The sequence below is a fragment of the Manis pentadactyla genome, chromosome 2 (assembly GCF_030020395.1).
Source record: "Manis pentadactyla isolate mManPen7 chromosome 2, mManPen7.hap1, whole genome shotgun sequence".
NCBI lineage: Eukaryota > Metazoa > Chordata > Mammalia > Pholidota > Manidae > Manis > Manis pentadactyla.
Genome location: NC_080020.1, coordinates 61,825,126 through 61,849,931, shown reverse-complemented (window position 1 = coordinate 61,849,931; position 24,806 = coordinate 61,825,126). Strand labels below are relative to the sequence as shown.

Here is a 24,806-nt window from a genome sequence, read left to right as displayed (position 1 = left end):
GCCTTCAAGATGGCCTAGGGCACTGGTGGGGATTGCAGGCCAGCGGTGCATGTTCTGCCGGAATAGCAAAGCCCCTTTGTGCCTTCCTCTCTCCACGCCCGTCTCCCTGTCTTTGCCAGTCAGTCGCATCCAGGGAGCAGCCTCTTGGTTAGTCACCTAAGCTGCTGTGGGCGGGGCAGCCATTAGAGTGGACTAGGGCACTGATGGGGTTTGCAGGTGAATGGCATGTGTTCTGCCATGAAAACAAAGCTTCTTTGTGCCTTCTGGACTCTCCACCATCTGTGCAGGTCAACTGCATGCAGGGAGTGGCCTCTGGGTCTGGGCCAGTTAGCCGGGCGCAGGGAGAAGCCTCTGTGCTATGCTATGTAATTGCTTTAGGCAGGGCTTCTCCCCAGCTGTTTCCGCAGCAATGATGGGTCAGCCGGTTTGCTTGCAGTCTGAGCGGGCAGTGGAGGGGGGAAGGAACGGCAGGCTGCTTATCACTGCAAGTGGAATTGGAGCTGTGGCGCCTGAAGTTCCTTAAAGTTCCCAGCCTGTGAGGTGAGTGTGCCAGGACGATTTTGTCCACCTGTTAAACCCTTGTCCCTTTAAGACTTTTAAAACTTCCACTTTTCGTTTTTCCCAGGACAGCTGGCTGTGGGAACCTCTTTGCTGTCTCAATCTCAGACCTTGCTTTTCCACTCCTCCATGTCCAGTTCACCATACAATGTGTGTCTCAGCTCCCACGGCAGACCACCAGTGCTGGTTATTTAGCAGTCCTGTGCTTCCACTCCCTCCCCACTGTGATTCTTTTCTTCCCTGCGCGCAGTTACTCAGATCCCAACAGGTCACAGCTTTGTATCCTACCCTTTTCCATGAGATGTTGGGTTATAGCAGATGTAGCCTGGCTTGTGTACTGTATCTTCTGGTCTCTTTTTTAGGAATAATTGTATTCGCTGTATTTTCAAAATATATATGGTTTTGGGAGGAGATTTCCGCCACACTACTCATGCCGCCATCTTGAGAACCTCCCTCAAAATTTTTAAAAGGACACCAGTCATACTGGATTAGGGCCCACATTTCTAACGACTTCATTTTAACTGGATTGATTCTGTGAAGAGCCTGTCTTCAAATAGTCACATTTGAGAAAGGAACTAGGGATAAAGTTTTCAACATAGCAATTTTGAAGGGACACAATTCAACCCATTACATACTTTGATCTCTTACTGTTGTCTGCTTCTTGAAGAACTTGAAATGACAACTGATAGATTGTGTTTTGGGAAGGGAATTGAAAATGAGAGAGGTGTCAGATGAAAGAACCTATATAATATGTTATATATCCAATTGGGTTGGGTTTCTTGATGAAAATCATAGAAAACTAAAATAGTGACTATTTTATTAAGGGAATGTTCTGGACTGAATGTTTATCCACCCCCTTTGCTTACGTCACAATGTCAAAAGAATTAGTTTCAAAATCCTTTGTGGTTACTAATTCATCTTTTTACTAAAAATAGTCAAGACAAAAAAGTATGTGTCAGTAGTACATTTGTTTATTAATATTCACTCTGCCTTATTATGTCTAATCATGGGGAGTGAATGTGCTATAGAAGATATTAAGGAGTAATACTACTTATATTATTTCATACTTAATAATACACTTCAGGCCAATTGAAACAAAAAGAATAAAATCAGATTGGTATAGCAAGTTACCGCAAGTTACATTGATTGGTTTTCTCTCTTCCATAGAGTTGTAAAATGAAATGGAGTTTTATTCTGTTGTGTTTATTTTATGTGGTGTATGTTTCTACATAAAATTTTATCAAGCTTACTTTAGTAGTTTTATTTTTCTACTGTAGCTTTTACATGTTATTTAAACAGAAATAATTCTTACCAACCTTAGTATAGTGGAACATTGAGGAGTCTGCATCCTACTTGAATAGTAACCTGAATACCTTGCCATGTGATGAGTGAATATAGTCTAATATAATAAACAATATAGCTATTTCTTTTGCCCTCTTAAGTTTCCATATTTCCCTCTGTATACATTTATAGATAGTCCCTAATTCTGTTAACTAAGAACAAACAGAATTTGTTTTCAGATTGCAGTATGCATTTCCTATAGTAGAAAAGTATGTATATCTGCATATGTAGGTAATTGTCAACATACAAAGACAAGTTTGGATGTCATGAGCTTACAGAAAACATTCATTTGTTTGGAAAAATGCCGTAACTTTTAAAATGGAATGAACTGTAAAGCCTTTACCCTTGTTTTAAAATAATGTATGCTACATGTTAAAAGATAAAAGTAGCCTTTTTTCCTTAAAATTTAAGTGTGTTTTTTATGTGTACCATATTTTACATGCAATGTCAGTATTTTAAGTAGATGGTTTATTAAATCAGCCAATAATTTTAAAGCTTTTCAAGTGTTTTTGGCCTTCCCTGAGAAAAATAATTGTGTATGGTTATATATATTTGTGCTTTATTATATATGATGTTTTGATGACCATGTAGCTGTCATGGCCATGTAGCTAACACAGCTTGTATCTTTGGACTTAGGAGAAACATTTTGAGGGATATTGCTTTTCAGGTTTAAATTCTACTTAACAATATGCAGGTTTTCTTTTTTACTTGTATGACTTAGTAGCATTTATTAAAATACTCAATTTATTTAAATTGAACTTCATTTTCCCATATATGAGGTGACTAACAATGCATTTTGTATATGAAATAGGTTCTTATCTTTAAAGAGTTTGGATTCAGGTTTGGAAGAAAGTATTTATATACACAACTAAAGGACAATATGAACTAGAATAAATAACACAGTACTCACACCAAGGCAAATGTTTACACTATACACAGAGAAAATAGCATGATTAGTCAGATTAGCCACTCATTGAAAGTTTGCAAATTTATTGATGGTATGATGAAGACCTTGGGAGTGGAGGAGAATGTCAGCTGAGATCAATTTCAAAAGTCCTTAACCTTTATATCATTCATTCCCTTTTTTAAGATTTGCCAAGGTATCCTGTGACTGGCATTGGCCAGGTTATTAACATATTGACCATTTGATATGTAACATATGACCTGGAAGAATCTAATTCCTGAAAATAATTTTACATAACTAATTTCTTCTTTGTTGACTGAAAGTGTCAAAATGTTTGGAAGACCATATGGTTTAGAAAACTGAGCAACAGACTGGCAAAAGGGAAGAGGACAAATCATAACTCTGGATATCCTTAACCTTACTCCCGTGCTTCCAAGTGGCTTCACTCACTCTTGTGTGTACTTTTTTAAATGAAAGGAATGCATGCAAATGTTATTAAGCCATGTAATTCAAAAAGACCAACAGAAAACTTTAACTTTCCTGTACTTTTCTATTCCTACTCCTGGAATCAATACTAAGTTTTCTGTGAATTACCTTTATTAGTCGAAATCGGGTTGGCTTACTATTGCCTATAGTCCAGATCTGACCTGTTTTCAAAGGCCCATGAGCCAAGAATTTTTTTTTAACATTTTTAAAGGATTAAAAAGAAAAAGCCAACAACAAAATCAAGGTGAATATGTGACAGAACGTATGTGATCTAGAGTCCAAAATATTTACTATCTGATCCTTTGTTAAAGCTTAGACCCCTTGTCTACATGAGGTGTGTGTATGTGTGAATATACACACATGCACACACATACAACACACACACATATATATACTTGTTAATTTAACAACATATTTCTCACTATATAAAAAAGACTAGCTTATGTACCATACTGCTGCCAATCTAATTTCTGCTATTTCTAATATTAGTACTGGTCACACTTACAGTTTTAAATACTATACTTGAACCTCTGTTTCCTGTTCCAACACCTTTCGGTAGACATAGAGATAGATTTATAGACAGTGATTAGTGTATCTTATTTTTTGTCCAGGCTTAGGAATATTTTCTAAGTTTTCATCACCAAGACCAGGTACTTTACACTCAAAAGCTAGCACAATGCCTGGTACTTAGTAAGACTCAAATGTTTCTTCAGTATGTGTTTGTGTACATGTGTGTTGTGTGTGTCAGATAGTTTGTCTTCCAGAGGTCTCCACAGTTGTGTTTGCATAGGCTTCTATTGCTCTTTACAGTTAGAGCTGTAGTAGTATTTCTTATCACACATCCCATCAAAGAAACTAAATTGCAAGTAAATCTATTTGTTATTACTTGCTGAACTATCTTCTGTTTTTAAAATTGTGTAGATATTGTGTAAAACATGTTTTCTTGTGTGTGCAGTTGAGGTTCTTGCATTGGAACTGACCTAGGTATTGACTGCAGGGTCACATTGGCATCACTGAGCTAGACAATGGTGTCACTCAGACCCTTATCAGGGAGTGCCTTAGTCAACTGGACATTGTACTACAAAGTAATGCAGTGGTGAAGTAGGTAGGCATGATTGCTGTCTTCATGGAACTTAGGAGAGACAGGCGAGTAAACATTCAAATAATAATATACATAAGCAAATATAAATGCATGGAGGTAAATAATTTGGAGGAAAACAAGTTATTTGAGAGAGAAGCAGAGAGGGTTATAATTCATGATACTCTTTCATCTACATACAGATAATAACATTTAGCACTCTACAATATTTTCATTCCTCTAGGGCAGTGGGTTCTCAAAATTTAGCATGCATCAAACTCATAAGAAGTGTTTGTTAAAACATGGGTTTCAGAGTCTCAAGTTCAAAGTTTCTTAATAAGTCTGAGTGGGCATAAGGATTTCCATTTCTAATAATTTCCTGGATGGTTGTGATTCTTTTGATCCAGGAACCATACTTCATGATCAGGATAGTGGTTTTCAGCACGTTGGGATCACTTACAGAACTTTACCAAAATACTGATACTTCGTTCCTATTCCTGGAAATTCTGATTTAATTGTGTGGAGATATGGCCTGAGTATGGAACTATTTCAAATACCCTAGGCGATTCTGATGTGCAGCCAGCGTTGTAGGCTACCCACTCTAGAATTTGAGTACATACATGCATACAGTTTCTTAGTGGGCCAGAAAATACCTAATCCTTTGCAATGGTAAGAAGGCATGGAGGAAATAAGAAAAAGGCTGTAGTGGAAGGCTTCAGTAAAAATATGATACTTGACTAAGGCTTAAAGGATATATGTCAACTGTAAGTTGACTGAGGGAAGAGATCATGTCAGATGGAAGAAAAGGTGTGGGACACAAATGTGTAGAGGTAGGTTTTGTTTTATAAATAATCCTAGGCATTGAGTCAGTTGCATTTCTGAAATGTAATCATTCTGATGCTGAATGCCTCCTGTGTCAGAAACAGAGGGATAATTTATTTTTAATTTACAAATATATTAATTAAGGAAGATCTATACCACATCCAAGTAATTTTTATTAATTAATATGTTATATTTAATAGGATGAGGAGAAGAAACCGAAAGACTAGGAGATATGGCGTTTTGGACACTAACATAGAAAACATGGAATTGACACCTTTAGAACAGGATGATGAGGATGATGATAACACATTGTTTGATGCTAATCATCCTCGGAGGTAAGTGTTGAACACTTTAATGTCATGAATCAGTATGCAAGTACCTGATATGTAAATGGAAAAATTAAAGTAAAATTTTATTTAGCAGTTTTACCCTAAAAGATTTTATTCAGTCTGTTTAATGAAGTTCTTTGTGCTGCCCAAACAATAACTCAGTATACATTGCTTTGTTAAAATAAGCATAAATAATAGAATACCAGCCCCAAAATAAATCTTTATTGTAGATCTCCTTGCAGAGCTTTGTCCTTTTAACAGCTGCATACTGCTATACTGGTAACATGTATTAACTCTGTGTGTGTATGTGTGTGTGTGTAAAATATTAGTAAACATGATTTCCTTTTTGCATTCTGAAGATGTTTTGATTTAGTCTGAGTTATTCTATTTGTAAACAAGCAGTGCTTCCTAGCAAAATTGTGGGACTGTGGACTGGAAGTGTAGCGATAATGTCTGTTCTCAAATCTATTCTCAGTAAATAGTAAGACCTTTCCCAAGAAGTTTGAATAAGTGAAATTATATGGATATTGACTTAATTTCAGTGCAAATGGAATGAGGAAAGGAGGCAATAAAGATCTCAGTCAATGGGAAAGACATATTGGAACAGAGGGAGAATTACTTGGGTGAAGGAAAACGGGAGTTCAGAATCAAGTACAAATGCAGGGAGTACAGAAATTTGGGATTTAAAAAAACTCTTAAATTATATATGAGCTTTTAGTTGATAGTAATTCATTCATTTAACAAAAATACATTAATGAAATGCCAGTTGTAGTTAGAATGGAAGAAACTAGATTTATAAATACAAACAACTATCTGTTGATTAGGAACTCAGTGATAATAAGCATTAATAAAATACATAAGATACACATTTTAAGACATTCAAATATCCCTCCAAAAGCCCTTAAATTGCCTATAAAGTATTGTACAATTCTCATTAAGTCTTATATTTCCAGTTGTTGATGCTTCTTTAGGTGAGAACCTGATGAAGTTGCTGGCATGCTTTAGGAACCATTGTGTGTAATAGATACTTATTTTTATACTTTACAATTACAGTAAGAATAATGTGAAATACAGCTGGGAGCCAGACCGAGGGAATAACACATAATGTCTCTCATCTTGGGCTCACTCTATGGAAGGTGTTCATTGAATCAAATAAGGGTGGAGTCTCACTTTTTATGTAATTATTTCTTTAACTTTTCTTCAAAGCTTTTACAGTATTTTGAAAGTATAGTACCACTGACCCCCTTGAACGATGGGAGTTATGGGTGCCAACCCCATGGGCAGTTGAAAATCCATGTATAATTTTTTGACTCCCTAAAAACTTTACTAATATCCTACTGTTGGCAGGAAACCTTACCAATTAACAGTCAATTAACACATATTTTATATGTTAGGTGTTATATACTTTATTCTTATAATAAAGTAAGCTAGTGAAGACGTTTTTTTTCAATTTTTGTCAATGTCCAAAAAATTCTCCAATATATTTATTGAAAAAAATCCATTTGTAAATGGAACTGTGCAGTTCAAACCTGTGTTGTTTCAGGGTCAGCTGTATTCGTAGTATTTTCAAAATCTAAATGCATATGAGACACCTCTTCTATACATACACAGAAAGGGAAGACAAAAAAAAGGAAGTTGTTAACTTAGGAAATCAGTGTTGTTTCCAAAAAAGAAATGAATTTGAACCCTAGTTACTCTCTTTCAAGTGTGTTTGACTAAAGACAAAGATGTTAAAGGCAGAGCAACTATCCAAAGCTTAGTAGTTGTGAAAGATGATAGTTTGTTCAGGGAATGCAAGCAGCAGAAAGTGTCTAGAATGCAGCCTTTTGTGTGTGCATTTGTATTTATACAGGCAAGGTTGGAAGGATCATTTGTGGCAGGACAAAGGAATGTACAGGTTTTTTGAAGTAAATATGAAGAGTTTTATAATCTAAGGATTTTGTTATTACCCAGCTGTCATTGAAGAACCATTGTTGGTGTTTGTCTTAAATGTACATAATCAGATAATCAGACTTGTGTTATAGAATGATACCCTTGTAATAGGACAGTGGCCTAAGAGAAATGAAAAGGGACAAGTAGGAGGGGCATAAAGGGACAGTTTCCATGAGATATAATTACCTGTAGGTATCTTTTATTCTGTATCCTGACTCATCACACACCTTTCTCCAATAATCCCTCTCTTTTGCCCCACTTTCCATGAATTTTCCATTCCATTAGAGAATTAGATATTAATCAGTTACATAAACAAAGAAAGGATAAGTATAGGGTGATGTGAGACCTTACGGTGGGGGTATAGAACACTTAACCAAAGCTAATGGTCCAGAAAAGCCTCTTGGAAGTGATATGTAAATTGAGACCTGAAAAATGATAGAAATTAGAAAAATGTAAGGTGGGGCTGGAGAGGGTAGAGCAGGCACCAAATACCAGAGGTACAGGAGAGGATAGAGTATTCAAGGAACTAAAAGAAGTTAAATAGATGCTATGTTAATGTGTGTAAAAATAAGTGAATGGAGCATTTTTGAGCTTTGAATGCAAAAGTAAGAGTGATGGGTAAGGAAGAATAAAAAATTAGAAAGCAGATCATAATCCCCAGTTAGAAGTTATTCTACATGTCATGAAAAGCCACTTGAAAAATTTTAGGACAGGTGAAACACAATGTTGTGTTTTGAAGATTCGTGGATTGGAGAAGAGTGAGATGAGGAGTAAGGCAACCGGGAAGACCAGTCAGGTGGCGCAGGTCCATGTGTGGCCTGTGCTAGCAGCAAGAGCAAGGGGAGTAGAGGGCTTTAAGTTACTCGAGAGGTTTGGAAAGGTATTCTGAACAAAATTAGGTATTGTATCTGGAGAATAAATGAGGGAGAAATGGTAACAATAACATAGAAGCAAGTTTCCAGAGTAATGATAATAATTATCAATGAATAATTGATAATGAAATTTTCTTGAGATTTTTGTATTTTTTTTATAGTTATGTCCAGATAAAGTAAGGAGAACATCAAATTGTTAACTGTGTTTACCTAGTCATTCATTCATTCATTCAATAAATTAATGATGCAGCAGCTATTTCTATAACAACTGTTCAGTGCCAGGCACTGTCCTAGATGCTTGGGACACATTAGAGCAACAGTAAAAACAGAAAAGGAAAAAAAAAATCCTGACTTTGTAAAGCTTAGCTCCTGGCAGGGAAAAGGTGAGATGGAGAGGCTGACAGTTCATTTTCATTTTCACTTTTCCTTCTATATCCTTTTATGTTGTTGTTTTTTTGTCAAGGACCACATATTCATGTATTACTTTAAAAAATACTTTTTGTTTGGGAATACTATCAAACCTCCAGTAATGTTACAGGTAAAAAAAAGTACAAAGAATATCTTATTATTTTTGCCTAGATTCACCTATCTTTAACGTTCTCTTTCATCTGTTCTCCTGTGTGCTCTCTCTCATAATACAGATGTGGAAGACTGCTTCTCCCTCATTTAACATTTACTTGGTGTTGTAATGTTTTATCATAATTAGATTCAAGTTATGGATTCTTAGCTGAAGTACATAGATCATCTGTCTCCTTCTCAGGATATCATCTGGAACACACGATGTCCATCTGTCCTTCATGAGTGGTAGTAACTTTGATGAACCTGCTCAAGGTTTCATCCAGTTTCTCCAGTACGTTGCTCTTTGCTTTTGTAACTTGCTCCCTTTTTTTTTTTTAATCACTTCCTTACGTTCTGCCTGACAAGACATTCCAGGCTTATTTTGTACCTTCCCTTCCCAGCCGTGGAATTAGCCATTTCTCCAAGGAATCTTGGCCCTTTTGAGTTAGCACTAAGTGAGCTCTTTGCTACTGGGGTGTCCTTGCTTCTTGGCCCTTTCAGTAGGCATGTCTATGAAATGTATGCACATGTACACACACCCACATACACACATATTCCCATGTGTATGCATACAGGTTATTACTTTGTGCCTCCTATTCATCCTTATTCATCTCCTAAGAAGGAGATAGATGATCTGTTCCCACTGGGTTCTCATTTTCTGTTCCTTTCCTTCAACTGTACTCTCCTTATTCTGTCCTGATCACGACTTCTAACAGCATTCTAGGTCCCAACAACATCAATATGTTTATTTGCTCAATCCTATAATAAAGCTAATATAGTTTCAGAATTGCTTTGCCTCATAGCTCCACAAATAAACCAGTCTACTAAGAAGAGTTAGGATTTGTTTGCAGTTTTCTGCTTACAACCCCATCATTCCCAAGACTGAGATTATTCAGTCAGAAATTGTAAGTGCTTTGACTTAGTTCTTTTTTCCTCCCCTCTACAGTGTGGTTATAATAGTCATTTGAAATATAATTTAAGTAATTGGAGTCTGCCTTCTGTTTTGGGTTTCTCCTCCCCATCTCATTTTACTCTTTTTTTTTTTAATGCGATAAAACACTACTGTAGGGGTTCAGAGTGAATCACCTCAAGATGTGCCAACTTCACATGTGGATTATTTCAAGTTGAAAATGATCAAGGCTCAAAAGACTCAGGAAAAACTTTGGCCTTCCTTCTGATTGCCTAAAACAATTAAGATAGAGGACCTGCTCCAGAAAGGGCACCATCACCATAGATGATAAGAAGTAGGTGTGGTAGACAGGGAGGAACTTAGCAAAGTCTGTTTGTTAAAATTCTTCTCTATGTCCCATTGTTTCTACATGGCCCAGTACAAATTTGTCTACTTTCCATCTTCCTGTGAATTGCTTTCCTCCCTTTGAAGTCCCAGACCCCTAATTCCTTTTCTTTAGTTCAGGATGACATGTATGTTATGTATACCTCATTTTGCTTCACTATCTTTGGAATCTCTCATGATTTTATGGATTACTTGTGTGTACATAATTAAATTTTATTTTCTTGTGTTAATTTGTCTCATGTCAATTTAATTCTTAGACCAGAAGAACCTTGAAGGTAGAAGAAAAATTTTCCTTCCTAACACTAACATGGTTCCAAAAGTAAAAACTCTACAAACATATTTTTTAAATACACACACCCATATACTTAGAAAGTATCACTTCCTCTTGTATCCCTTCCACTCCATTCTCCCCACTTCATCCCCTGTAGGTAATCAATTTCATCAGTTTCTGGTTTATCTTCCCTGGGGTCCATTTGATAAAGGTTGGCAGAAATATGCATTTCTTACGTTTCTCGCCTTTCTTAAATAAGGAGTAGCATACAATATGTGCTATTTTTTGTTGTGGTTGTTGCACTGAGTATCTCCTATAAATCACATATATAAGTGCATGGAGAAAGTTTTATTTTTCTGTAGCTGCACAGCACTCCTTGGTATGTAGATATCATGGTTTATTCAATCATTTGCCTGTGCTTTGCTTGTACTTTGACATGTAGGCAGTTTTCAATTATTTTGCAATTACAAAGTATACTATAATGAATCATCTTATGTATATATATTTTTGTATTTTGGGAGGTGTATATTCAAAGTAAATTTCTAGGAGTGAGATTATGGGTCAAAGAATGTGAAGTTAGTTTTAACTATGAGAGTTGGAGGGGCCTAGGAGGTATTCCAGTGAACATAGTAAGTTGGATGGATTCATTTTTTCATAAAAGTAATAAGAAATCGCCTGCCATGTGTCCCAGGCACTCTACAAAGGTGTGAGAATACAGTGGTGAACAAAACTGGGCAAAATGCCCAGCCTTATATAGTTAACAATCTAGCAGATGTATATGTAGGCCAAAATTATGGAACAAAGAAGTCTTAGCTAGACTTGGGATTCCCCACTATTACTTTCTGACCTTGCCAAAATCAGAGTTAACATTCTTTTCTAGACCAGATCTACTTTTGGCTCTTTTAAAATGAGCAGCAAGATGATATTTCAGTACACCAAGAAGCAAAGACCAGTGTTTCTATTCTTTTATATTCTCCAAACAATATTAAAAATCATATAAATAACATTTAAACATCATTTAAATAATACACTGATTCTAGACCTCTGCAGTGATTTTTTTTGAAGTCTATGCAGATATGGACCCATTTTTTGGGCAAGGTGGACACATTTCTTTTCTATAATGGAAAGCAGTTTCAAGGAGGTATGGGTAGAAGTGTGTTTATATTACTTTCAGTAGCTTAGAGATAATTCTTGGTGATGAGCAATACAGTTCAAATTATTTTACTTTTTGAAGCTGATTGAATGGGCAGGACTTGTTCTGACCTTTTAATGTTGGTATTTCAGATTTGACATGCATTGTACCATCAGTGTATTCAACATTTCAAATTTATTTTGTGGGAAAGAGTCATAGATCTTATTGTGACTCACTTTATAACATGGTAACCATGGTTAATGACATTTTTTCTCCCAATAAAGAGAAAAAATCAACACTTATATGGAGAGTGTATTATAAGGTCTTTGTTGGCCCTAAATGAGACTTTTATCACCAAGATCTTTCCAGAACAGCCATATAAATTGTAGAAGAAACCAAGGGGAATGGATGATAATAGTAGAGAGAATGTCTTTAGAGGACATTAGAGGGTGTGTACCAGAAAATGTCTAGTAGAGAGGGATATGATCTAGGAGCCTATCACTGAGCCCAGGGGGAGTATGAAACAGATGGGGTTAACAGAACTGTAATAGGAGGACTGTAATAGTCACTTGTTAGAAAATAACCTACTTTAGTGCAGGATGTCCTAGACACTGTGCTAGGCTCCTTAAATGTGCTATGAAATCATAAAAGATAATCATGCAAAATAGTTCCTATTGCTCTTATTTTTAAGGTAGGAGAACTGACGCTCAAAAAGTTTAAGTAATTCAGGCTTCCTGTTTCAGTCTCATTCCATTTTTGAAATATTGATTTGATTTATACTTATAAAGAAAATTATTCTAAATTCTGTTCATTCTGTCTTCTCTACCAGCACTTGCTATTATACTTTATTTTTCAAATGAGGACCGTAGAAATGATGAATATAAATATTAAGATTTGCCAGCCTTGCTAACTGCAATGTAGCGTCATATTAGTGTACAATACAACTACTGGTAATTCTTATTGAATCATCTGTTACTGATGCTGCCTTCATTGTTAGAGTGGTTTCTAAAATTAGTTCCTCTTCGTTTTCTAAGTTCTATCTACAAAATAACAGGAAACAAGTCATTTCCAGAGAGATTAATGAATTTCCTTGTGTACAATTTTATCACAGTATAGAACTATCCTTTTACTGTCAGCTTTTTCCAAAAAGCATATTTTTATCATGGCTTTTAATACATCAAAATTTTAATGTTTGTTGTTGGTAGTTAGGATTTGGGGTAATTGTTTTCATTGTTTCTTTGTATTAGATTGAACTATATGGAACTACCAGTATATGGTTTAATCTAAATTTCCTAAGGGGAATTTATTGTTTCATGTAACAGGCTGTCAGGGATAGGCCTCCTCCAAGCCCAGCTCCTCAGGCCCTGGCTCCTCTCCTCCGGGAGCCCCCCACCCCTGGACTCTGCTCATCTTCACGTGCTGGCTTCATGTTCAGGCCGGTAATGGGGTGGGGCCAGCAGTTCCCATGGTCACACCCAGAGCGGTAACTTCCAGTGGAAGTTAGGATCTTGCTCCCCGGTGTTTCTTTCTTAGGAATGAGAAAAGTTTTCCCAGAAACATGTAACAGAGTTGTTTTTTGTTTTTGTTTTTGTTTTCCATATCTTTGATCATGGGATCATTCCTAAACTAAACCCTAGATAGAAAAATGGAAGTACCATGATCAACTCAGAATTATCATTTGGGGTTGGATGGATATTCAGGAGTTAACCACCATTACCACTACATCTAGTAATTTAGGCACTGAGGTGAATGTAGTTCAAATGGGGACATTTTATGTTTATGTGGAAAAAAATAACTTGAGCAGCATGGTTAGTATTTCTCCTGTTGCTATTGGTATCCTAATTTTGTATATTAGAAGAATTTCTTTTTTTTTTTTTTTGCACAAAGGCATTATAAAACTGAAAAACAACGATCAAGTCTTTAACTTGTATAGGATATTTCAGCCACCTTCTTAGACAGAAAAACTGCTGAGGAATCAGACAGCAAATACTGAGTAAAAATTACCTTCATTTTTTTCAAAGAAAAATATTAGAAACAAATACTTATAACCAGCCTCAAAAACACAGTTTGAAAAGTGCTTTACAACACAAAACAAGTGGTAACAATACCTTCTTAATGTTGTTTGATTTCTACTGATCAGTAAAATTATTGTTATTATGCTATACTGATGTGCACTAAAAGACATTTTAACAATTTCCATAGCAGCTTCGAAAAGCTAGTACTTCCATTATTTCAGGGCTATTCTAGTAATTTTGACCAAGTACATAATGTAAAAAAATCCTAATTTTGCTTTTCAGCCACTTACGGCTGCTTCACTAAGTTTAATACTGCGTTGTGTGCATTCATTATGTTTGTTACTTGACCACAAAATATTTTCTGGTTATTAACATCAACATACCAGAGTCAGAAAGCAGATTTTATATTGGTGTTTAACTAGAAACCCACATTACAATCTTATTCAGACAGCTACTAATTTGAAAATAGTGCTAATTTTTAAAACACTCCTTTTAATGTTGAACATGACATACTGTCAGAATAAATACTAAGGTTATTCAAAGTAAATAGAATATAAGAATGTGTCAAGGTACTAATATTTATTTTAAATAGAAATTGGTATTTTAGAACGTCCAGTGGTAATGTTACTAGTAGGATAGTCTACTTTTAGGGAACTCTGTTTTTGTCATTACTTGAACAGGTAATAAGAAAGAACCTTCATGTAATTTTTTGTTTGTATATTTTACTTTTCTGTGGACATGGAGCATTAAAAAAAATTTGCTCCATTAATAGACTTTACATTGTGTTTATTGGCTAAGAACTTGAAATATTTGTATATTATTTTCACAAATGTTGTGTGTATAACATCAGATTTTGTTTGATAATGTTATTTTCTCATGTTAGTGCATGGTCTGGAGTTGCCCTGACTCATTTAATAGCCGCTAGCCATTTGTGGCTCTCGAACATTTGAAATGTGACTTGTGTGGCTAATCAACTGAATTTTTAATTTTATTGAATTTTACCTAATTGAGATTTTAATCTAAGTGGCCAGATGTGGCTAGTGGCTATTTTGTGGCATAGCACAGATGTAGAGCAAAAGTGACTGATTGGGTTTAAACTAATTCTAGTAAAAACTCTTATATAACAGTTGAATTACAAGTTTCTGTTCATATAAAAGTTGATCTGTTTAATAAAATGCTTACTGTTTTGGTTCAGGATTTATATTCTGCTGTGAGTGATTTATATTAATGGGGTTGAGGACAGCACAGGGACAAAGACCTCAAGTTTATAGATAGGAATAATCCTAAACATGATTATTAAGGCATTAACCTTTCCTAGCAATCTCAGATAATGTTCATTTTCTAAAATCCACAGATATTATATCTTTTTTAAAAGGACCTAGGAGAAAAAAACAAGAATCTAATATTTGCAAATTTATTTAAATGGACAAAAGTAAGAATCTCTTGATTGCACTAGGATAGTTTTTCCTTTGAAACTTGATTTGGATTTATAGCCATTTTGATAGTGTAAGATTTCCTGAGTTCATTTTTAAGTTGTCCTTGAAAATAATGTCTCTTCGAAAAAATTATTGTATCATTGTCTAATGTATAGAGATAGCATTCTCGAGGCTCATAAAATACTCAAACTGAGATTCCCATAAAATTTATTAATACTGCCAACTTACTTTACCTCATAGAAAAGCATGGTGATTATTTTTATTTTTGTAAGAATATTTAACGCGAGATCTAGCCTCTTAAATTTGTAGGTGCACATACAGAATTGTTGACCATAGGTGCAATGTTGTGCAACAGATTCTAGAACTTACTCATCTTGTGTAACTGAAACATTACACCCACTGAATAGCAATTCCCATTTCCATCCCCTCAGGCCCCAGCAACCACCATTCTACTCTCTGCTTTTGCGAGTTTGACTATTTTTTTACTACAATAATAGAGAACCTAGAATTACAGAGTCTCAAAAGTTTTTCTCACATCAGTAATAGGCCACTGGCATTGATTCAATGGCTGTTGGATGGCAGGGTCCACATTTATGTAATTTTCTTGAGCCTTTCCTTGTGCTTGAATCCTGGTTATACAGCTGCTGTAGTTTCAGCCATCACATCTGTGTTCTGGGCAACAAGAGGGTGGGAGGCAAGAATGTATGCCACATCTGTCTCTTTATCCGGAAATCAGTTTCTTGGAACTGTTCCCTTCCTCCCAACAGACTTTTCACCCCTTTGCACATGCATGTAGGTGCGTGGGTGCACACGCGCGCGCGCGCACACACACACACACACACACACACACACTCAATATTTTTATTAGCAAAGAAAAAGGAGAGAATAAATGTTGAGTAGACAACTTAAGTCACCCTGATCATTCAAAATATTTTCTGAAAGTTAAATTTGGTAACTGGCAAGAAAGAAATGTTTGGGTTTGAGGGGCTGGGATCACTGACAGAAGGCATGAATTCTGAGGAGTTACTGTTGATGTGTAGCTGTTCTGCAGGAAATAAGATGTGTCCAGGGCAATGGGACTGTAGTGTGGGGCACAGAGGATGCCAGTGACAGTATGCTGTGTGCTGCTCTTTGTTCTTAGAGTAGGGATCTATTGTCATAACTAGAGGAACTTTTCAAGTATGGGAATTCAGTAACTGGTAGAACAGTTAGAGAGCATTTGACATCTGATCTAATCTTTAGATCTCAGTGACTAAACCCTCGTGACTGAGAAGTATTGTGGTAAAATAAGGAGACCAGAGTACGATTGTATAGAGCCAAGTGCTCTGGAGCTTCCGTCGCTGTAACTGAAGGACTTGACCTCAGTCCCTTGGATCTTGACTTTTCCTCTTTACCAAGTCACCTGACAAATAATGTGGTTGTACTGCATCTCTAAACTATTTCCCAGTTTTTAGACTCTGTAATGGTTGTCTGTTTTCATCTTGAAGACTTCTATAAAGAGATGGCCTTAATCTTCTCTTAGAAACTGTTTTATCCCCCTTTTAAGAAAAAGAATTTTGGAGCATCTAGTAAATAACTGTCCAGGATGATACTAGAATTCAGGTTTCCTTTTTAGGTCAAGGTAGTTTTGTCTTCAGTGATTTACATGGTTTATTTGTAGTTACGTAATAAGAGCAGGGAATTATGGTTATATTTTCTTTTTTCTTTTTTGTTTTCAGCATCCTTAATACCAAGCAATTTTCTTGGCAGATTGTAAAATTTCAATGTATGTTTGGTGATTAAATGAATGAATGTCACTTTTTAAAAATGTGTTTATTAAATTCAGTAGCACACACACTCCAATATGTTGCATACCCTATGTTAAATACTTTAAAAGCCACCAAGGCATTAAATGTTATGGTCGCCTATGTCTATTTTCACATGAAAAACAGATTTGAAGTAGATTTGTCTGTACTGGTTCTACATGTCACTACCGTAAAGAGTGGTTGAACAAGGCTGTAACATTCTTTACTTTTTTTAGATCCTAAATTCTAATGGTGATAAACTTAAACTTGCCAATTCCAGTAGTTATTTCTAGCTTAACCATTGTCAGTTCAAAATTTAAACGTCATTAATAGAAGATTCTCTACACCCCTTTCCTCATCCCTTCACACCAAGTTATCTAGGTTCTGTAGAGAATTGCACCATTACTCATTTAATCTATGTCACTATTAATTTTAATCTCTAAGACTATGAAAAAAAAAGAACAGTGCCAATTTAATTGTGAAATAATATAATGACATTTTTACATAATGTGGGAATTTTCCACTACAGCCTTTCCATACTTCCTACATTTTTCATTCCTCCTAAAGAATTTAGTAATTTCTTCTGCCTTCAAATGCATGTCTAAGTGTATAATAGTTTCTCAGAGCAGAACTTAGCAGAGTTACATTTACCTAAGTCATCTTCCCATTTTAAAAGACATGTTTGCTTGTTGTCAAAAATATGGAATCAACACTATTGTTCCAATGATAAACATCTGCTTCATTTGAAAACAAATTAGAGCACTATCTCTGTCATTTCTTTCTGTATACACAATGACTGTTGCTTTGGTGATGTTTTATGATGTTTTTTTTTTTTTTGGGGAGGCATAGCAAACTTCATTAAACTCATTCCTTATACCAATAAATGCACTTGATTTCAGTGAAATGACAACAATATAAAGAGCTTTGACCAACTTTTTGCATGTGTTGGCAATGACAACTGAGTAAAAATTACCATTTGTCAGACAGCAATTCTAGGAAGCCTGCCATCAGTGGGAAGATGTACCCCAAGCTCAGAGATGTTAAAATAAGAAAAAAGTGTTTTAGAAACTGAAAGAGTTCTGTCCTTCCTATGAGAGGGGATACATTTGCAGTCCTACTTAGCTTTGGGGCTTTAGCCTCTTATCTCTGCCATTTCTGCTAGAAGACCCTCTTGTTAACAGGTCCACACAGATGATACTCTGGACTTCATGTTCTGTCTCAAAGATTCTTTGAGTCTGCCTGCCCACCTGTGTGACTTCTGTGTCACCTCTCTGAGCAGTATGCAGTCTTGGCTGTCTTTCCCAGGCAGTGCCAACGAATTTTGCAAACTGCTGTGGGATCTCTGAGAAACTGAGTTAGGGATAGAAACATAGGAGAGTTCACTAAGGAGGTGATTCTTGAGGTGTAGTAAGTCTCAAAATTATGTAAGATACTCAAATAAGAGCCTTATAAAATGGGAGAAAGTTGCATTTCAAGGAGAGTTGAAAGCATGAACTAAGGGATGCCCTGTGTGAGAGTGTGTGCATGATGTGAACCTCTATAGAACACAGGATATGTACTAGGTTCATAGAAAATCAGTCAGGTTTGGGGCCAAGTTGAGATGGATGTGTTAAAGAAACATACTAAAGGTTTGGATTTCTATTTTTGAAAATGTGCAGAAACCAAATGCTTTTGAGTGAAAGAGTGATGCCATGGATTTATGTTCTAGGAAGATGATTTAACCTTATGAAAGATAAATTTAGAGTTGGGAAGAAACTAAGTTTTAATGTTCTGAAGTTACTTCAGTTGTTCAGTTGAGAGGTCTCAAAGCAAAAGTAAAAAGAAGGGTTTAGAAAAGGAAAGAAATGAAAAACTTTGACAGTGTAGTAGTATTCAGCAGAATGTAGAACATGAGAAATAGTCAGAGAGGACCTCACTGCTCCCACTGGAATGGTGACTAGGTAGACAGTGTTTATCATTATTTGAGTTGAGAAAATACAGTGGAAGATCAGGTGTAAGGCTGGAAAATGATGTCCTATAGGACATGTAGAGAAAAATTTCTTCTTCAGTATTGTTTGGTCTGGAGTTTAGTCATGCCAAGGAGAGATCTGGGAATGGTGGTTCTACACAGCACATAGTAGGTGTTAGGATGAAAACATTTGGGATGGAATTCTGAGGAAATCCCTGCTCAAGGAATACAATAAGTAAAAGAACAGGTTGTAGAGTCTGGAAAATATGAATAAGTTAAAAAAAATGTTTAACATATGTAAAAGACAGGTATAGACAGGTATGCGTATTTCCATATGTTTTAAGGCTGATTATGAATCTTAAAATGCATTTGTGAAACCAGGCATTAAAAAATTATACACTAGGTATTTCTTAGTCACAAATCTGACAGTGCTATTGCTAAATATTCCTTAGGTTTTCATAAGTGGTCCAAGTTCAAAACGCTATTTAGTGATAGAAGTGGGATTAAGTATTCTTACTTTGCCAAATGAAACTGCAATTTTGATTTTACTGATGGATTTTTTTTTCATAACTCACAAATTCATTATCAAAATGATCAAGAGTTTCAAGCTTGCAAAGGACAAGTGTGTAAAATGAGGAGTGTTAACATTGTTTTTAATAATCTTCAACATCTTTTTTAAAAAGCTTAAATTTACCCTCCAGTTAAAATATATTAGAATCTCATTAGCTTACAATAATCCAGTAATCACACAGAGATCTATTGTAGATTGCTTACTAAAGATTTTTGATAAAACAATAAGTTGGAAGAAAGTATTCATTCTCATACATATCTCCAATGAAGTTCTGAATGTTAATGATGATTATAAATGAAGACATATTTAGTAAAATTTACACACCTTTGGCTATTTTAGTTTGATTAAATGCTTTTGGTTGTAATGTCTCTTATTAGCAGAAGTTTCTTGGAAGCTATGGTTGGATTAACAATAAAGCATGATGTATAATTAGAATAACGGTCTATAAAAATGTGTGATGAAAATATAATCTCATATCACCATAAACTAATAATATAAAATATAATAAATAATATATAAAAATAAGAAAATGGGCAAACTTGCCCCATTATCTATGTTTATGGAAAACCTTGTCTTCTGTATGGATACATTTGGTAACTGTTATATTAACAGCATTTTTTGTTTCAAAAAGTGTACTTCCAGACTTGCAGCTTATATTAATCATTTCTGAATGTTTAGAAATAGGATCAGTTAAGAATTGCATTTACAGAAACTATAGAAAAAAATTATAATATTGTATATTAAGTCAATGAAAGCCACTTATGAATATTATATGAAGATATAACTTTAATATGACTATGGAATAGTTTTTAATTACCCACACTAGTTATATATAAAAACCACTTTTGAAAAATTAGAATTATAATTCAAATGGTAGTATGTGATATAATTAATATAGACACGCTAATCATGTTTTATTGGTGCCATTCATTATAATTCACTTAGATTAAATACTTTCATTATCTTCCTGCCACTCCAGATCTTTGGGAATATTTTTAAATGTGTTTAAGTTTCTTTCAGGATGAGCATTTATAGTATTTTTTGCTGTTGTTGCAGATAAGAATGTGCCTTTTGATGAGAGGACTTCATCTTTCTACAATGAGGAGCAGAATTTCTACATTTAAGGAATAAGAAGCCACATTATCAATGGGGGGGTATTTAAGCTACATATATTATGGCAACCTTTAATTTGTTGTTGCAATAAATATTGTATCATTTTGTTATGTCTTTGTATGTATAGAAGTGCTTTTAATGGGCTCAGAGTTGTTGGGAATAAACCACTATAGTAGAAATCTGTTTGAAATTACTTTAAAGTAGGGTGTTTTCTGATCAGTTTATTTCTTGTTTATCATATTTATTGTTTGTTAACTTATATACCAGTTAGTTAATGGGGTTTTATTTTTTGTTCTTTTGTTTTTTGCTGATTAATTTTTCCCCCACTGGAATTACAAATCCCAACAACCAACTGATGTGTAAACAAAATTTTAATATTTCTTTACCAAAATGTATTTCCCATTTCTGTGGGGAAAAGAAGCCAAATTTATTACTTTGAGTTCGAGTTTTTTTAATATTAATAAATATCTGAGTTGTATGCAAAATAAATATTTCAAAATTCTTTTTAAGATGGTACAGAATGTGTTTATGAAACCAAATGAAAGACTACATAATTATATTTTAATGTGTATTTTACATGATTTCTAGAAAAATGTGTCAAAAAATTTATTATTGTATTTTAGCAACATCTTTGTTAACTACTTTGATTAGATATTTCAGAAACTAGTAAGTCTCAAAGCCATTTTATTTATAGTATGTGAGAGATAGAAGTACTGGCAAAAATGTTCTGGTCTTATTATGCTGTAGGTAAGTAAGGAATTAAAGTAGGTGCATAGATTTTGGAGTTAGGCCTGTATGCAGAGAATGACTTCATTATCTCTGAAAAAATTATTTAACTCTATTGAGCTTCAGTTTTTACATTCTAAAAATTAGAGAACATAGGAAAAGCATAGGTCACAAACTCAGTTGCTTACAAGGGCCAGGGAGGTAATTTAATTGCCTATACGTGAGTCAGGATAGGCTAGGTTATGTCATACTAACAGACAGTCCCCAAATCACACAGATTACAACAGATTTATTTCAGTCATGCTGCCCATTTGTTATGGACTGTGATTCTGCTTTTCATTGTTTTTTCTTCAGGGCCAAGAGTGATGGGGAAACCTCTGTCTGCAATATTGCCTTGTAGCTAAATGTCCAGATGTCATGAACTGCATGCTAATTCATAAGCTTCTGCCCTAAAGTGATATATTTCATTTCCATCTACATATTAACAAACCCTAAGCCACTCCAAAGTTCAATAACACAATCTAGTGATGAGGTAAGTTGGAATATTTGGCCACCCCAAATGCCAGCATAGTTTTACCTGTATGCTGATTAACTTACCACAATGAGTCAAGTCCCCCTGATGTCAGTGTATCTGCGAGTATTGTGTAAACAGGAACTAAAGTGAAAATACATTTCCTCTTCTAACATGATCACTTTGGTTCAGTTCCCACTAATAGTTACTATGAGGAAATATCTGCCAGTGTTTCTAAATCTTTTAGTTTTAATTTCCAGTAGAAGCCAAGACTCCAGATTTCTTATGTGAAGTTTCCTCATTTTAAAATGTTACTAAACCAGAACACATTTTTGCATTAAATTTAGCCACATACCTACCATTTTGTGACATTTGAAAATCATATACTACAGTATCAGTAATTCACGTAACTGCTATTATTTATAAACTGAATGTTACATTAAAACTAGAGGTAAGAATCAAATCTTTTTCTTTAGGCAGTAAAATTCTAATTTTTAAATAACCTGAAGTAATGATAAGTTTCATTAATGGTCTCCTGGTTGGTTTTAAAGGAGATGGTACCAAAATGTTTTGAGCAGTGGCAACAGCTTTATTAGAAATATACAGTTTCTCTTGATGACTACTTTAAAAAGAGTATCTTTCAACTGAATGTGGAAATTGTTATGTTTGTTAAAAATACTCTTATATCATTAGTTTCATATAGTCATTCCTGAACTGCAGATCTCATCATAACAAGCCAGATGGTACACCAAATTTTAGTTTCATTAGCTATGTAACAAGAATGTGCATTAAATGGGTAGGATTTTCAACCTACAAAGCTATTTGTACATTATAAAATAACTGGCAGAATTTTAAATGTTATGAATACATGCTACTATTCTCCTTTCCCATTTTCTACTTCCTTTTGGCTGTTTATTGGTAAGAGCCTAATGTAGGAATTGGAGATCAGTGGACACTAGTGTAATTGCATTCATAGCTCAGTAAGAGACTAAATGGGGAGGAAGAGTAACTAATAGACGTTCTATACTTAAACCGGAAGCTTCTGACCAAGCACCACATGGGGCCTGAAAATCAAGTGGCTCCTTTCTGCCTAATTTCTCGTAATTATTAGGTCAGTAACGACTGCTATGAAAACAAGCCTTCAGACTGAGTAGTCAGTCTGCATACTGTCAGCTTCTAGCTGGTTTTTGGGTTTAGTTGCCTTACCAAGGATATAATCTATCACCAATCCTCTTTTTTTCTTTAATTATTATTTTTGCTACTTTAGTTTTAATTTTATTAATTTTCACTTAGAATAGTTTTACCTAATTTACTTTTCTAAGTGGAGCAATAAAGGAAAGATAATTTTTTTCTTTCATGCTGGGAGGTAAAAAGAACTTAAAAGAAAAATGATGAAAGGGATGAGTGTAGTGACTGCATTCCACAAACGTGCAACTGGAACACTTACCCTCTGAGTACTCATCTCGTCACCCCCACCTCCAAGGAGAGCTTTCATGAGAAGCTTTACCTTCAGTGACTTATAAGTTAGGCAAAAGTTATTCTCACTTCAGATGCTATGCTTGATTTACTAAGATAGATGTTTGATATTTTCCTTCATTTCACAGTATCAGTTCATCAATGAAGATGAATGTTTTAAATCTAAAGTCTCCAGTGTATTATTGGCCCATGCCAATAGCATATGACAAAGTAATAAGAAAAGCAAAACAGAAGAAATTAGGGGAATTGCCCTTCCCAAAACTTCCATGTCTGGCTGGTTGAGAAACCTTGGCTGCTGCATGTTCCACTAAAAGATCCTATTATTGAGCCACAGTAGAGGATCTGTAGTCAGTTTTCTAACTATTTTTGCATCTGACTCTAAATATATGTATTTTTATTTGGATTTCTTTCATCCTTATTATACAGGTTCCTTCAGTGCCCATCCTATATCTCCAGGGATAAAGCAAAATTATTGAGGTAGATTTTCTCAAATAGGTATTTGGAGCAAAGTAAGCTAAATATTTGTGATAGATACTTCTGTTAATCTGCCAGGACCCTTTCTGGGGCAGCCTGGGCCCACACCTATTGTTATTACCTAAAAAGGATTAGGAGTTCATTTCATTCTTTGATTCTGCTTATCCTCTTGCCTAAGGAAAGTTCCTGACAGCAGCTTAGGGTGTTTTGTTTTGTTTTATTCCTTATCTTCAAAATAGAAAGGATGACCAATGATTAAGCCTCAGATTTTAGCTCTTTCCTCTTACTTTATGTATTTTTCCACTTATCTATTGTTACTATTCCTCTGTGTAGGGTCTGATCTCCTTTCCTAAAATTCGAACTATATTTTACCTAGTAAGCTTCTCATGGACCAATAGCTTCTCATGGATAAGTCAACTAAATTTTAGGTAGACTAGTACCATTGTGGTCAGGGACGTCCAGGAAACCTGCAGATTTTCTTGTTTCCAAGAAACAGACACATGACCTTTGATTAGTTGCCCTTAGCTTGTCAGATTTGCAATACACCTTACCCAGAGCTTTTGACTTTACAAATCCTAAAATCAGAGGTAAGATCAGTATATGCATAGAGAATAACCTAAACATCTGTACAAGTAGAAAGTGACTGCTATAACATCAGATTGAGATCCTCAGCCATTCTGAAAAGGAACCTCTTCATGATTAAGAGCAGAGCTACAGAGACTAACAGACCTTTTGTTAAATTCTGGCTTCATCATTTCCCTCAACTTAGTTATCTTCAGTATTTCATTTTCCAGTCTCCTATTCTCCAATATAACTAATAGTTTGGGCTAATTGAACAACAGTGTGCTAAATGCCTTAGATTTGTTATTCCATTAAATCCTTACATTAATTATTTGAGGGAGAGATATCATCCTCATTTTTTGGAGAAGGATAAACTCAGAAAGATTTAATAATTTACCCCAAATCAACCATCTTAAAGGTAGCAGAATGGTCTATTGAATATGAATTCAGGAAGTTTATTTTTACTAATGTAAATTACAGTTTGTTTCCAATAAAGGATAAGGTTGCTTATGAATATATACAAAAAGTCAATTTGAGGAGGTGAGGAAATTGAGGCACAGGGAAACAAAAGGTAGGAAGATCATGCTGTGATTTTATTGTCTGACATCTGTGCT

The 24,806-nt window shown here is 35.0% G+C and overlaps 1 protein-coding gene across 2 annotated transcripts in view; it reads left to right on the top strand.

Moving 5' to 3' along the window:
* FAM174A (family with sequence similarity 174 member A) overlaps positions 1-22,373 on the top strand; it is a 38,395-nt gene extending 16,022 nt beyond the window's left edge. The window contains exons 2-3 of one of the 2 annotated variants that reach the window (XM_036925781.2): positions 5,390-5,524; positions 20,388-22,373. In XM_036925781.2, coding sequence (XP_036781676.1) covers positions 5,390-5,524; positions 20,388-20,391 — 139 coding nt within the window. In that variant the 3' untranslated portion in view covers positions 20,392-22,373. Of the gene's footprint in view, positions 1-5,389; positions 5,529-20,387 lie in introns of those variants that run through there. The other variant, XM_036925782.2, reaches the window with a different exon arrangement.
* Positions 22,374-24,806: the final 2,433 nt, after the last annotated feature.